At 37.1% G+C, this 15,738-nt stretch overlaps 2 protein-coding genes across 2 annotated transcripts in view; one reads left to right on the top strand and one right to left on the bottom strand.

Moving 5' to 3' along the window:
- The window catches only part of spock2 (SPARC (osteonectin), cwcv and kazal like domains proteoglycan 2), a 47,162-nt gene extending 41,709 nt beyond the window's left edge, over positions 1–5,453 (top strand). Inside the window, exons 9-10 of the mRNA XM_034026756.3 lie at positions 619–756; positions 1,203–5,453. Coding sequence (XP_033882647.3) covers positions 619–756; positions 1,203–1,348 — 284 coding nt within the window. The 3' untranslated portion in view covers positions 1,349–5,453. The remainder of the gene's footprint in view (positions 1–618; positions 757–1,202) is intronic.
- A 3,199-nt stretch (positions 5,454–8,652) lies between these two features.
- On the bottom strand, positions 8,653–15,462 carry tysnd1 (trypsin like peroxisomal matrix peptidase 1). Its single transcript, XM_034025188.3, has 4 exons — positions 13,472–15,462; positions 13,031–13,161; positions 12,282–12,467; positions 8,653–9,144 (listed from the first exon to the last, which is right to left on the bottom strand). The coding sequence occupies exons 1-4, from the start codon at positions 14,701–14,703 to the stop codon at positions 8,927–8,929; spliced, it is 1,767 nt and encodes a 588-aa protein (XP_033881079.3). The 5' UTR covers positions 14,704–15,462; the 3' UTR covers positions 8,653–8,926.
- Between the last annotated feature and the right edge of the window lie 276 nt (positions 15,463–15,738).

Here is a 15,738-nt window from a genome sequence, read left to right as displayed (position 1 = left end):
GGCCGTGTGAGCAGCTTAAAGTCCTCTGTAGGAACTTTGTACTTTTGGCAGGAGCCGGCAGCCACAACTCCTGATGAGATTCATTAAACAGATCACAAGCACTAGGCTCGGATTACCTCCTAATCGTTGTGGAGAGATTATGGGCATTGCTGGCAGCTGAAAGAGAACTGCGGATTTGGCATGACGCCAATTTAGGACTCCCCAAGGGCACTGTCAGGTTGCATTGCGGGAAAGATGGAGTGACAGGAGACCAATATGTGTGTGTGTTTCTCCTCTCCAGTGTGAGGCACTGAGGAGACATAAATACCCACCCCAAGTAGAGACCTGACAGAGTGGAGTGGGTGATAAAGCTGGTCACATATAAAGTATTCTGTCCACCTCACTCATTTTAAAGCACAGTATGTTTAAGGTATTGTAGCTAAATTGATCACCTATACACTTCAACTAATGGTACAGATGTTTGTGCTGAGTAAGTGTATAAAGTCCCTTTCAAAAAGGTAGTTATTACTGTTGTACTAAAAACCAGTAATCATGATCACTTTTAAAAGTTTTAGATGCATCAATATTAAGTGCAAATTTAAACTACCAAATTTCTTTGATCTTGTTTAAATCTCCTAGGGATGTACATTCCAAATTGCGACGAGGATGGCTATTACAGGAAGCTGCAGTGCGATCAGAGCAAGGAGGAGTGCTGGTGTGTGGACCAGCATGGCGGCGAGCTGGCAGGGTCCCGTATCCACGGCAACCCAGACTGTGGTACTTTAAAAAGAACACCTAGCTGCCCATTTTGTTACAGGCATTTGTACCTCAAACACATGTCACGGTTTTATCATACAAAATACACACATAATTGTTATTGCTTTTTATTTTTTGTAGGGGCTGCAAGTATTAGAATGTCCAATTTCAAATTTACATGAACAGGGCAACGTGAATGACTAGGCACATTAATAAAATAAATTAGAATTACAAAAGGGCACCATCCCTCTTCATCAGTAATATAGTTCACTGGTCTGTGTTCACTGCCAAATAAGACTAATTTATAATAGTTTATTTCTTATATCTTGACATTATGTTAATGAAATAGCAAATAGAAATAGAATAGAATATGTGACTGAGTTTTTTTTCTTTTTTTTACAAAACCCTTTATATTCTTATCCCTGACTGAATCTCCCTGACTTGTGCTCTGTCCCTCTCATTTCCAGATGAGCTAGTTGGATATTCAGGAGATTTCGGAAGCGGGGTTGGATGGGAGGATGAGGAGGAGAAGGAGGCAGAAGAAAATGCCGAAGAGGCAGAGGAGGAGGAAGGCGAGGCTGGAGAAGCTGATGACGGGGGCTACATCTGGTAGAAAACAGAAAACCTGAGTTAGCAATAGAGTTTTGGTGGCCATGTTGGGAGGGCAGCTGGTGCTCTTACAGAAATAATGACTGGAACAAAAGTGCAGAAAATTAACCACATACAATATAGCATTGACTCTGATGAAGACCAGGCTTCGTCTTAAATGTATTAGAAACTTACAGCTTATTCTTTTTTTGCAGTGTAAAGGTTTTTCCATTATGTAGACCATAACTTGCATTTTAAGCCTCAGACATTTTCATCTGAAAGCTGTCAAAAAAACAATGCTTACTATCATAAACTAACCAGAGCATCCCCGCTCTATTCCACAGAAATATATATTGCATATTACAGGATTCCTACAAGCTTAACAACAGCCGGAGATGTGAGAATGATAATACGTCACTTGGCTAGGTCTGCTGAGTACTCTCAGCTTTGCCTGTGGCTACCTGACTGCCTCTAATAATAATGCCCACATCTTTGGATGCTGCTGCTGAAAAATTTGAGTTTTATTTTCTTGTTTGCCTGTCACAGACTGATGTCTCATAGGGATTCAGTGCTGTCTCTGCTGAAGCAGCTGCATGTTATTTACAAGGCTCAAACTGCCTGCCATGAGAGAAGCAAGCCAACTATACACTGCGGAAGCGAAAACTGTTTGGCACTTGATCTATGAGTGGCCTTTTATCAGGGGTACGAACAGCAGTGAATTAGGCCGGTTAACAGTTGGTGTATTACAGAGTTGTCAACGCAGCAACTAATGTGTCATCACATCAGTCCCATTGCTGCTGTTTTCACCTAGTTCATCAAGTGTCACACAATGGCTACTCCAGGTGTCCCAGACCTGGCATTTGTTTGTAAAGACATGGAAATTATGGAAAATTGGTCTTAACTTCACAAGTCAATGATTGACGCTGCCACAAAATACTTCAAATTACAGTCAAAAAGAGCTCAATTAGCATTAAATACTTCAATACAGTACTGGAGACAAACATTAGTTCTTCACAGCAAGCTGCTGTTGTTTGCCTGCCTATAGGATTAGCCGACTTCTGTTCATTGCTGGGAGTTTAAAGTCAGGAATGCTATGGGACTCATCCACTTTGACAGGTTAAGAATATAATAATTCATCGAACCTAACCGCCCTCAGAAATGACTTCTTAACCCTTTAGATTTTAGTGCTCACATTAAAATTCCATACCACATCCATTTTCTGGACATGTAGCTAGGAGTTTTGGAAAACAAAGTCACCAACAGTATATTTTGACATTTTATACATGATAATTAGACCAAGGATTTACACCTTTATTGTTAAATCAGACATGGAAAATATAACACTGCTGTTTTTTTGCCAAGAGCCTTGCTTTAAATAATCGATACCGGAAAATGACATTCTGTGACGCTCTGGAAGTGAGCAGATAAAAATAATATGAAACTGTTAACACTGCTAGCAATGTCCACATCTCATTCAGAAAACCAGTGAGTATTAACATGTACCAAATACCAAACCATAGTGCCTATCCTTAAAAACAACTGTAATAAAACAGTCAATTAAAAAAAGGCTTTAGTTTGAATAGACACTGATACACTGCATGCCCAATATTTATACCACTAGTTACATGGAATGACAGATTTTGTCAGTGTGATTTTTATTCTTTTGGATGGGATCTTAGCCATGAACTGCAGACATATGTTAACTTAAGAACAGCTTAGGGCAGGGGTCGCCAACCATGGTCCTGCAGAGCCCCAATCCTGCAGGTTTTATAGGTGTCTTTACATCATCAGTGGCTAAAGATCTGGAACACATTTGCAAAATAACACAAAAAACATTGGTTCAATTAAGTAACTGAGAGCTCAGTTGAAACAAAAACCAGAAGACCCTGTAGCTCTCCAGGACCAAGGTTGAAGACCCCTGCCTTAGGGTATTTACCATGGTCTAGCTGGTGTAATAATGTACCATGCAGTAGAAAATCTCTTAATGTGTTACTTTCTCTAACACCTTCTTGAAAGATGCATTATCACATTCCCTTGGGTTAGAAAACAGCATCCACCAGAAAAGAGCAAAGAGCAACATGTTTAACATGCTGTTTTACTGGGCTGATTGAATTCATGTGTAGGTTTTCAGACATTCTCATTACTGGCAGTTATGTCTAAAGATACCTAAAATCTAAAGGGCTAAAAAGGTGCATGTAATTGGAAGATTGCTGAGATTGCTGTTATCATTCTCCCAATATTGATTGTCCTGTTAATTGACTTTTGGCACATTTCCTAATATAATTGCATAGTAACAGCTGCTGGAGTTATTCTGTCAACAGAAAAAAAAAAAACTATTCCTCTGTTTTTTATTGGTTTTAATAAGAGATCAAATTCAATTCACAAGATCACAAAAATATATTTACAGCTATTTTCTTATTTTCTTATAGAAAAGTACTGTGGATTGTTAAAGAGTATGATTTTCTGAAGAGTCCTCAAATAGACATAGTACAGAAACAGAAAAAAGAACCTGACTCCCAACATGGCACCTTTTTATATTGAAATAAACATATTTATATTAACCCTAAGACACACTTAAGATGCTAACATTTCAGCTGAACAGCAGCCCCATCAGCCTACCACATTTATATTATTAAGTTGTTTTCAGGTTTGCACTCTTGATGTCTGGAAACTCTATAAGGGTATTCCTTTTGGTATCTTCTGCAATGCCACCCAGTAAAGATCTATGAATTTCTAAAAACAAACCCTCTGAAATTGGGCTCAGAACGGATTCTTGTATGCTAACAGTTAGACCCCTTTAAAGCATGTACAAATGTTTTAAATATACAAAACTATGAACTAATTACCATGTTATTAACTTGGGTGAAAAACTGTAGCACCAACTGGCATGCCATTAGCTCCAATTGTAATGCTTCATTCAGGCGCTGGATATTTAAAAAATGATAAAAATACAGCATTCCCAAAGCGCTAATAATTTTCAACGTTTAACAAAACTGATTAATGATTATTGAACTAATACATTCTCACAGTGTAGCCAAAAAAACATAAACTCTTAAATAGTGTAACTTTAATCTGACATTTAATACAAAAATAAGTTTGCGAAATAACACAAATAAAAAATAAATAAATAAATAAAGCAGTTCATATTTGAGGCTTGCGAATTTGAGCACCATGATGCTTTTTGATTGGTATAATGTTGATATAAGCAGCTTGTATCTTTTATCTGAAGCAGGTAATTGTGTTAGAAATGGATGCCAGAAACCAATAAATATCCTTCATTATAAAAATAGGAACTCAAGCTATGTAATGTAATATTTTAGTGCTTTAAATTAATAATAGATGTAGCCAAGTTGCCTGCATGATGGCAAAAGGAACATTGGAGAGCGTTTCAGACATTAGTAAACAGTATATCTGGATTCCTTTAGAAACAAGGTTTTTTAGTATGGTTTGCTATAGTTCCAAACCCAAAATGTACACGTACACATTTCTGTACATAAAGTATATGATGTATATCCATGAAAGTAACATTATTATGAATCGCTCATGTTCATTTTGCTTTCTTTTAATTTGCTTGAATGGTCTTAGAACAAATAATTGTATTGAATGCTAAAAACACATTGTTGTTGTGATGAAGCATTTTTACCTGGGCCTAGATACCTGCTGACAAATGTTGTATGAGTTCTATCTGTGACCCAGCTTTTTTTGCAAGGTGGTGCTATTGTGATGGTTGGCTTAGGGTAAAAGGCACCACCTGTTGGAAAAACACTAGAACTATTGTTTGTTTTTGTTTATTTTTGCATTGTAACAAATTAAACCACCCAGGTCAGAAATTTGAATTTTCAATTCCCAATCTTGAAATTTTACACTTCAAGAATGTGCCACTTAAAATAATATTCATATTATGCTACTTGAATTACTTTTTATTAACTGTGTATGTTACTTGAAGTTTTGTGTATACTTGAATTTCCACAATAGACACATTTTCAGATTCAGTTTTCCATTGGTTAATTGTAACTGTTGTATGTTCATAAAAATAAGATACCTGTTAGTTTTTAGTAGTGCATGTTACTGAACTCTATGTAATTTTTCATGTTTGAGCACTTTAACATTAAAAGGCAGTGGGACTGAAATTCTTTGCATTACTTTTTTTTTAATTATATATTTTAAATATCATTTAAAACAATTGAAAAGACCAGTGCAGTTTCAAGGATGGATTTGTTGTTTTAGATTGCAACTTTTGCTTAGGAATAACGTCAGCTGATAATACTGTAGATAGTTAAAAAAAAAAAAAAAAAAAAGTATTTCTTTTACTCATATCAGTACAATATTAAACTAGTGATTACTATTTAAAGTGTGTTTTATATAGATTTTTTGATCCGAGGAAGTGATCAATTCTTATTTGTTGGCAAGTTATTTTACAGTAATCATTTTCCCTGGATCCAAGACCACTGGAGAGGCAAACTAGATGCGTCAATGGGCCACAGTTTAATGTTATAATGGCCATTCCATTTTGACAAATGTGAAGTGCTAGAAAATGTGTAGCGAGTCTATAGTAGGCAAACTAAGCCTGGTAGAGTTGTCGGGGCAAACATGAAACACAAGAACAGTCCAAAGCAATGAACTATATCTGCCATCCTAATACAGTATATCACTATTATTGAGGAACTGCTGCTCTTTCCGCATACATAAAACAGATAGAAACCAGAGATTGTGATAAAATAACCAGATTATCCAAATTTTATTTTGTAGTCATGGCCCACATTAGACTTGGGGATCATCATTACACTAAAATTACATTTTTAATGCATTAGTTGTTTAAATTCTTGGGGCTGCAGCAAATCCTCAACTGTGATTCATAGAATAGAAATTACACATTAGCATTAGTGTTACTCTTTTTTTTCTTGCATACAAAGGCACTGTATTGTAATGTATATGCACGTTCATCTTTAAAAGCAACTTGAAACATTCTTTCTGGATTTCATTATTAATTCTGGGGTTAGTTTCTCAAAACACTGCTGGCTAAGTAGCATGCTGTTTTGTTCTGCCTGTTTCAGAAAACAATATAGTTTTGTAGAAATCAACTCAGCTAGTCTAAAAATTATTAAAAGATACACACTTTCTTTTCTTTCACTTTATTTTCATCTATAAAGTGAAACTGAATTTACAGGACGGCTAGCTGGAAAAGCTTTGTGAAACCGGTCCCTGGATGCTATGTAACAATGGGTTAAAACTTTTCCGTTTTCACTGGCAGCAGGCCCTGACATTCTATCTCTCCTGCAGGGGAAATAATCAGTTCAGCTGTGTTCTAATAAGACTCATTAAAGTCGAACAAAGTTAAATTATCAATAGCTAGCAAGTTTAGGCCTGACCTTCACTGCTCCACAACTTCTCTTCAGAAGCAGTACGAGAACAATCTTAAAAGTATTAACTGATGAAAAAGGTGAAAAACTAGACCTAGAGGTTTTTTGTACAACAGTTTATTAACTCAACAATTTTTCATACAGTATGGCTATGAATGGAGAGGGGGAGGTGAGGTCTGGGAAAATCTTCGGTTAAGAGTTGAGCTACACACTCAATGAGCTCTATTTTAAGGATCTAAATAACAGCAAATGTTCACATCCTCAAAAAGGTCCTTTGTATTCCAAAACAAACAAACAAAAAAAAAGAGTCTCTTTAATGTTTGTGTCTCTGAAAATATATAAAATGACAATGAGGGCCCTGTTTTCAAAATGACTTAATATAGAGAAACATCCATTTCGAAATGGACTTCATAGACTGTGGTATTCATTTTTTATTGATTTAACATTTATATATAGGTGATTCATCAGATTTGGTTCTATATTATTATTTTATTATTATTATTATTTGTTTATTTAGCAGACGCCTTTATCCAAGGCGACTTACAGAGACTAGGGTGTGTGAACTATGCATCAGCTGCAGAGTCACTTACAACTATGTCTCACTCGAAAGACGAAGCACAAGGAGGTTAAGTGACTTGCTCAGGGTCACACAATGAGTCAGTGGCTGAGGTGGGATTTAAACCGGGGACCTCCTGGTTACAAGCCCTTTCTTTATCCACAGAACCGCAGGGACGTATACAGAAGTATATTGTCACTTGAAAAGACTCAGTTCTCAGTGGATCAATTAAATTTGTCAAAACATCATTATTTTTAAATAATAATTTTGTTGGTTATCAATCTCCATGTCAAGGCATGTCAGTGACATACTAAGAAAGCTGTTGCCATTCTTTTCTTTTTTTAACCTGACATCCACAGCAGTGGTTCACAACCACAATAAATGAAAAGTAATACCCGACAGCCAGCAGTTGTCAGCAAGCACCCTGGGAGCCTAAAATGATGAGCTACAGGAATCTACCAGCTGAAACTATTTTTGAGACGAAAAAATAACAACTGCATACTGTTTTTGAATAATCTGGATTGGAATTGGAGAAACTACTGTGCTTAAAGCTACAGTGTCGCACAAGCAAGTTCATTTCTGTACGAACAATATGATTCCTGGGTAACTGTCTCCTGGAGTGTGACATAAACCAGGCCTTGTTCAGTTTATTTATATTACCTAAAGGAAGTTGTAGCTTCAGGAACACAAGCTGTGTCCCTCCCTCTTGTCAGACTATAAACTAAACAGGCTAAACAGGTAATCTTATTTTCAAGATGTTGATTAAATTATACTGACACCTTTATACAGGAAACGCCTTGTTTTTGACAGTAAGAGAAAGGTAAACACGATTTCAGACTCATTGGGCAAGATTCTCAAAGCTATTTACTCCATACTGGCATGATTTTTTCAGAAAGGAAAAGCACGCATAATAAAGTTAATGGAAATAAACAACTGAGACATTTAATCTAGTGTCTTGTTAAGACTTTGGTTGTTTCTTATTTGTTTTTGAGAATCTAGACCATTCCATCCAGAAAAAAGCTATAAAATAAACAATACTGGAAATGCCATATTTATTTTATTGTTTTGCTATGCCCTTGAGTTTAGTCAGCAATTTGATAACGTGCATATAAATCAGGCCTAAATCCTGTTGAATTATGTGTAATTAATCCACCATGAAGCTGAAAAAGCATTTGGATTAGTTATTGCTTCTCTTCTCTCTGGATTTTCAATCTAAACTCATATAGTTTCATGACTATAAATTGAAAGGATTATTTTCATGGTGACACAGGGAATATCCCCAGAATTTCATTATCATACCATTGAAAAGTAAAATAAATAACCTTTGCTGGATATACTACCAGGAATTACCGATTTAAAGCAGCTTGAGCAGAAAATGCAAACATAAAACTCCCTCATGAAAAACACCAAGTATCCCACACTGTTCAGATTTAGTTTGTACAATCATTTCTATTACCGTATCAATAGTAATAAAAAATAGTTGTACCTTATTATGCAAATATAATACATATCAAAGTCTCAGTTACAAAATTATACATATTGGATAATTCAAATTCAATACTGAATAAACTGGTACAGAAAGTACAATTTAATTTAACTAAAAAACAATAGTTCTATATCACAGTTGGCTGAAGGTTTCTTCTCAGACATGACCCCTGCTGACTGTCTCAGTCAGGTGCTGTGACAGTCACAGTTTGCTGCGTGGGGCCTGGCAATTTGGGCTGTGCAGCCTCCACACATCCCTGACCACATCACTGGCTCTGTCCAGCTCCTCAAAGACACCTCCATCTTCAGTCAGGGCGTATTTGTTGAGCAGTGGCTGCAGGACAGTGACTGGGATACTGAAGTTGAGGTGTGGATATGTCACCCCAGCTGCAGTGTCTCTGGTATTGCTGCATACAATACCTAAGGGTTTAAAAGACACATAGAAGTAAGGCTCCAACAAGTACTAGGGAAGAAAAGTCAATGTAGATTATAAACCTCACAGATCGTCTCAGCCAATCAGGTACCCTCACAAACTAATGGGACTTTAAAATCTAGAAACTCGCTTTAAACAGCGAGAGAAATTTGAAATGCATTACAAAAAATAGCCTAAAGCATTTCTGAATATCCTCCACAGTGGTCGTTACCTGCAGATAACTAACTTTTGTCTGTCATTCACATATAGTAAGATATGAATGTGGAATTCGTCCCACTAGTTCAGTGGTACCCTGAAGATATCTGGCTGAAAATGCTCCACAGCCCTTGTATGCAAATCTGTAATCTTGAGGCTGAGCAGGCACAGAAGCAATTCTAATATGAGAATTCTGCAGACGGTTTTTAGACAATTAAAAAGGACACGCAAATCTAACAACTGCAAGAGAGACAGTACTTTGTTGCTTGAGCACACAGCTCTGAGCTCTGCCAGCAGTGTACATCTATTAGCATTTAATGGACATTTTGATTTCCTGTACCAACTATCAGTTTTAGAACATGGGAACAGAAACGATTCAATTCTTTCTTATCATTATGTTGAAAAAATGACAGCGATTATTGTACCGCTTTCTTTATCTCTGCGCTGTAGGTTCTGACAAAATTCTAAATTAAACACATTTTCTATAATCCTCATTGTACTGCAGTTTTGCTTATGGCAGTACAATAACGGTTTCTGCATTCAGTACAAATAAACACAGCTATTTAACCTACAAGTTAACTGGATAATAGATTTTAAAACAGCTATTTCAAGACAGGCATAAAACCACTGGGAATAACTTAAACTTTTTTTTTTTCCAACACAGCTTTTTTCCTTGCATTAGAATTGCAGTGATTCAGAATGGGTGCTTTTTGTTAAAGTTCTGATGCCACCTTTGAATGTAAACATCAATCTCTCTTTCCTACTTTCACCTGAAGAAGAGACCTTTGAGGTCTTGAAAGCTTGTGATTAATTACTGTTTAGTTAATCCTATAAAAGGTATTGCATCTCCTTCTCCTTGTCTAAGACAAACTAAGAAACATACATTATTTATAACAGCTTTAGGATACAGGATATTCCAGAAGCTAGACTAGCCCACTAGAACACTGTTGTTACCCATCAATTCACTGAAGTGACCAGTGGCTCTCTATCCATGCAACATGCTGTATGGTTAGTTTAACAGCCATCCCAGTTAAATGTAGCAACAACACCCTCTGTGTGACCTGCACACACATCAATATTAAGCCACACTGTTTTATGACTTCCCTTTTAGTCAGATACAGGAGGCAGTGGGACCTAGTTTGTATCCTTGTTCCCAATCCTAGCTCAGCAGCCAACTTGTAATCTCCCAAGAGAGTTCAGTCAACTGCCTGTGACACGGACCCATGCAAAACCGCACCATTAAAACCTCACAGCAAAAGAGATATAGCATCATATCCCTGCCTCGGCTGTAAAACAGGATTAGAGCTATCAGCATCATGGAAGTGGGTCTTAAGATGCACCGGACCAGATTGGATTTGACACCTTCCTGCACTTTTTGTATCTGCCACATCAAGGGTGTGACCAGAGCAAACGATGGCCCAACTGGACTATTTGGTCCAGGTCCTTATAAAGTGGCCGGGGAGTATATGTAAAAATGTAAATCTAAGCATGTATGTCTCTACTATAGCCCCATCACAGGGGGTATGCATCCCGCACATGGGTTTTAAAAAGTGTACAGCACAGGCCTTTGCTAGTTGCATGTTCCAGTAATTGGCTGCATGAACCCTTTTACCAGAATGATTGGTATGCTCTGGAATGAAGCAGATTTAAATCTAGCAGCCAGTGGTATTTGCAGTGCATTTAATAAGCGAATGGCTCAATTCTTTTTTTTTTTTCATCTTGGTTATTTTCATGCAAAGCAATCAATAATTTGAAACGTAATATAGGAAAAGTCAGGTAAGACATGCAAGCATAAACCTGTTCAGAGCAGTGATTGATTAAACCAGGCCAGAGGTTATTGCATGCATATAAACATGAAGAAATGTGTAGAGCTCCATTCAAACTTACTACCATTGTGAGGTCAATGGTCAGTATGCATGTTAGTATTCTGTATTAAAATGTTCAAAAATTATTTTTGTAATTATTTAGTATTTCTGATGAATGTTGTTTCAGTATTACCAACTAGGGAGATCACTCTCCTTACATTGGTTTTGCTGCCAGAGAAAAATGTCTTTTCATTAAGGAAATGTTCGATTTTGACATGTTTGTACAGATATCTGAGGATATAAAAACTATGCTTTGGGTTCACAGTCACTGCATCACTATTTGTATAGAATTCATCTACTCATTACTATTCTTCACTTTAGTCGCTTGCTGCCACCTTGCTGTTAAGTAAAGTCAGACTTGTCTGGGATTAAAAAACAAATTAAAATATTATTTTAAATATATTATTAAAATGCAGGTTCTCTGATTTTAGGCTTTAACCTTTAAGGACATGGCATGTCTTAAGTTCTTCTGCCATTTCTTTTTAAATGATCATCTGCATCTGTGAATCAGGAAATTCAATTACTGCGTTGGATTCTCAATTTAGGGGAACTGTCCAGAGGAAAAGGTGTCATTTTCAGTCACCATCAGTGGCTTAAAAGTATAATTGTGGTTCATTAGTTTACGATACTCTGAAATGTGTGGGAGTAATTTGTTGTATCATATTATTTCGGTCCAAATTGTAAATTGCATTAACCTTCAAAAGCTGTCATTACATTCTACATTTTACATTACATTCTACATGACATATTACTAATTTAGATTTGCTAAACAGCCATATGATCAAGATGTACAGCTTTTATAAATTCACAGGGATACATGTAGCTATACAAACATTAGCATTTGGCGCCATAATAATTGTAATACATTTATTTATGCTACTGACTTAATGGCAAAGCTGGTGTAAAACAACATTTTGAAAGCACTTTGTGTGTGTAACTCTTAGTAAAGCATCCTAATACTCTTGGGACAGAAATAAGAAACCTCATATCCTTTCAGAATCCCTTCAAAGAGTTTTTTGGGTAATTGAATGTTTTTTTTTTTTATATCTGGCATAATGCATTACCTAGCAGCTCTCCAGTTCCAGCTCGAAGTACAGCACCCCCGCTGGCCCCTGCATGAACTGCACATGTAGTCTGCAGCATCACTGGTCTGGAATCACAGGTAATCACTCTGGATAGAATTCCAGCTGTCACAGACGGTCCACAGCTCTGACCAAAAACTCCAAAACCCACAACAAGGACATCTTCTCCTGTGTGGTTTAAAACATAAGTAAGCATTATATATTTAACAAAATATTCAACAGGAACAAAATGCATTTATTATTTCAAAATAAGTAACGTGAATCAAAAAGTATTCAACCATCCCTGTTGATTTGTGGTGCTTGTGGATGGCGTATTTACTACCTGAACAGATAATAATAGCCCTTTCAGATATATATATATATATATATATATATGATTTAATAAGCAAGAACAGTGGTACCCCAAAGCATTATCCATTTTCTAGAAATTACAAACAACTGGGGCTGCACATTAACCAAACTGCAACCTTTATTAACTAAACAAATGGATGCCTCTTTAAAAATAGGCAAGTGATTTTATTAAGCAAATCTTACCTATTTAAATGCAGAATGACTAGGTGGGAAATTGGTTGATCACTAAACCCCGAAATATTGATTTGTGACAGGTATTAAACTAAATATTGCATCAGTCTTGGCAGTGGCCATTGCAGAAACACATTTTGGGGTGTAAACAACAGGACCTTGAACACAAATTATTTGTCAAAAAATAGATAATTACAACCATACAGTACCTGGGCTAAAGCTGGAAGCAAGTTCACACACAGTATTGTCAGGAAAATCAGTTTGGAGCTGCACCACAGCTATGTCATATGCTGAGTATTTCTTTGTTGAAAAAATCACTTGTCCTACCACAGAGAAGAAACTGAAAAACAAGAAGATCAGTTCTTATACAGCACAAACACTGCAGTTTCTCTCGACTGTAATTTAAACTTAGCACATGGTGCCACCTGCTGGACAAATGTTGTAACCAACATAGAAACGGTATTAAAAGCAATTTCAAAATGTTTAGTACATCTCTAGCAAGTATCACATACATTCTTAGTGTGTTTTCTTTTATAGTTTCACATAGCAAAGGAAAACATCACACACATGCTTAGGTGAGTCCCACAGAATACACATATATAAGAAATATCCTGCAAGGTTATCCAACAGACAAACAATAAAAGCTATACCTTTCATAGGTGGTGTTGCTCTTCACCGTGACTCTTGTTGCCTCATTCAACACATGTCTACACGTAAGCATCAATCTAGAGTTTATCAGCACCCCAGAGCCCCAGAATTGACCACACTCCACTAAGACCACTGAAGGATGACTTAGGGCAAACTTTATTTTAACTTGGCTAGGCAAGGCAAGTGTCCTGTCCATTGGTATTGGAGGCCAAATCTCTTTAAAGGAGGGGTCATGTTCAGTTACAAACCGCCTCATATTTTTGAAAATATGCCCCACTGAACAAACCAAAGTAAGTCCAATCCATTCACTTGCCTTCCAGTAGAGTGGAGACACAATCAAACCGACAAGATAGAAGTGGCCTCCCTTTTTCAAGAAAAGTCCTCCTCCTTCAGTGCCAGGCAAACAGCGTGCATCAGTGAGAATCACAGCATTGCCCTCTCCTGCTAGGTTACTCACTATCCCTTTGCTAAGGGTGTTCATGAAGATATCAGGGCATAAAGAGCCAAATGGTGAACCACAAGCAAACACCAAGTCCGCTTTTCTTAAGCTTGTGGCAGCCAACCAAGGCATTGCCCCTGCTTCTTTCTTCAAGAAACCTGGCACTTTAAGAACGGCAAACCAGTGTAAAAATTGAATGTCATTTTGAAGTTCCTTCAGTTCGAAGTCATCTTGCTCATTATAAAATTGCCACTTGTCTGATTTGTTAAACATCTTCTGGAAAGTCTCCTGAAATTCCAAACAGGGCACAAGCATGAGGAGCTCAGCCTTCTGGGGCAATGGGTTTAACTGGGGTCTTGTTTTCCTGTAGGTTTTTCCACTGCATTGGTTCACCGTATGGTTCTTCTGCCTTGCTGTGACAAACTCGGGAGGCACTGCATCGGAGAACTGAATCTCAATCTGAAGCTGCTTACTGAAATTCTCAGGAAGCAGGAACTGGCAGCCAGACAGGTCCATGTCTTTGTTGAGGAGAAAGGGGGTAAAGATAAGTCCATGGCAGACTGTTATGCCAGTCTGGCTGTTCAGAACTACCCCACTGCAGCTCCATGGTTCACAGGGTCTGGCTAATGCAGCTCGAGGGCTCAATGAGGCTTCATCACTTTGAGAAATGGAAAGATCCAGGGCCTCCTCCTGTATACCATCTCTGTCAATACACATGAAATCCTCTGTTGCTTTGAAAACTGTGACAACACAACAGATTTCTTCTGGGGTCCTCATTGCTGCAAGTTGTGCCATGAATTCAATATCAACAAGTTACTGCCAAATATCATCAAGCTTAGAAATTCCTTTAAATGAGTTTGCACAAGAAATGTTAAATGGTTAAATACAGAACACTAGCACATAGCCTATTGTTTGTATGTTATTCCCTTACAATGGCGTATACTGTATGTCCCTGTGTTTGTCCAATATTAATTTTCAGCACTGAATTAAATGCCCCTTATTTTTGGGCTGGAAAATACTTTGCGTGCATAATTTGTCACTTTCCTCCCCATATACACGATTTTGTCAATTGCTGCATTAGAATGTAGTCACGTTATATCACATCATAAACTGAAAGAAAACTCTCGCTGTTGGCTGTGCTAAGTGACATGCACCAACGCTTCTAAACAAATTGCAATTTAACAGATTAAAAAAAAAAAAACCAAAAAAAACAGACTCTATATGACAAATCGGATTTCCCAATCTTACTCAAATTACCACAATATGAATCTATCAAACTGAGCCGAGCAAGCACAAACACTTATTTTTTTAAAAGGTTGAAAGGGCAGTTGTTTCCGGAAGGAACATAACTATATACATCCAGTTTACTCTTTTGTGAAAAACAGATTCCTATTGGATGCATGCTCTGATGTTATTACTCGAAAATCCGTATAATCTGATTGGTTTTTAAAAAATAGTACATGTTACAGAAATTCTTATTGGCACAGAATCTGCGCAGAATGATCTCCGTGAACGCACCCGATTTCCACGATCCTTGGTATGACCCAGGAACCTAAATCATGGGACCAATCACAGAACAGACTATCAAAAACAGCGGATGTTTACAGAGGAATGTAAATTGGCTGAAGATACGCAGACTTGACCAAGATAACGAATGCTACATTTACAGTATGTTACTTTGACAACAAAATATAGAAAACATGTTAATGTTAATTTAGGTTTATAACGTTAAACTATATATAAGTGCATGGGCGAATCCAGACTTTCGTGAAGGGGGAGGGCAGGTGGGGTCATGAAGGATATATACCTGATACGAAATATACCGCTAAA

Source organism: Acipenser ruthenus, chromosome 7, assembly GCF_902713425.1.
Source record: "Acipenser ruthenus chromosome 7, fAciRut3.2 maternal haplotype, whole genome shotgun sequence".
Taxonomy (NCBI): Eukaryota; Metazoa; Chordata; class Actinopteri; order Acipenseriformes; family Acipenseridae; genus Acipenser; species Acipenser ruthenus.
Note: the sequence above shows the minus strand (reverse complement) of the source record. Positions and strands in the feature narration are given on the sequence as shown.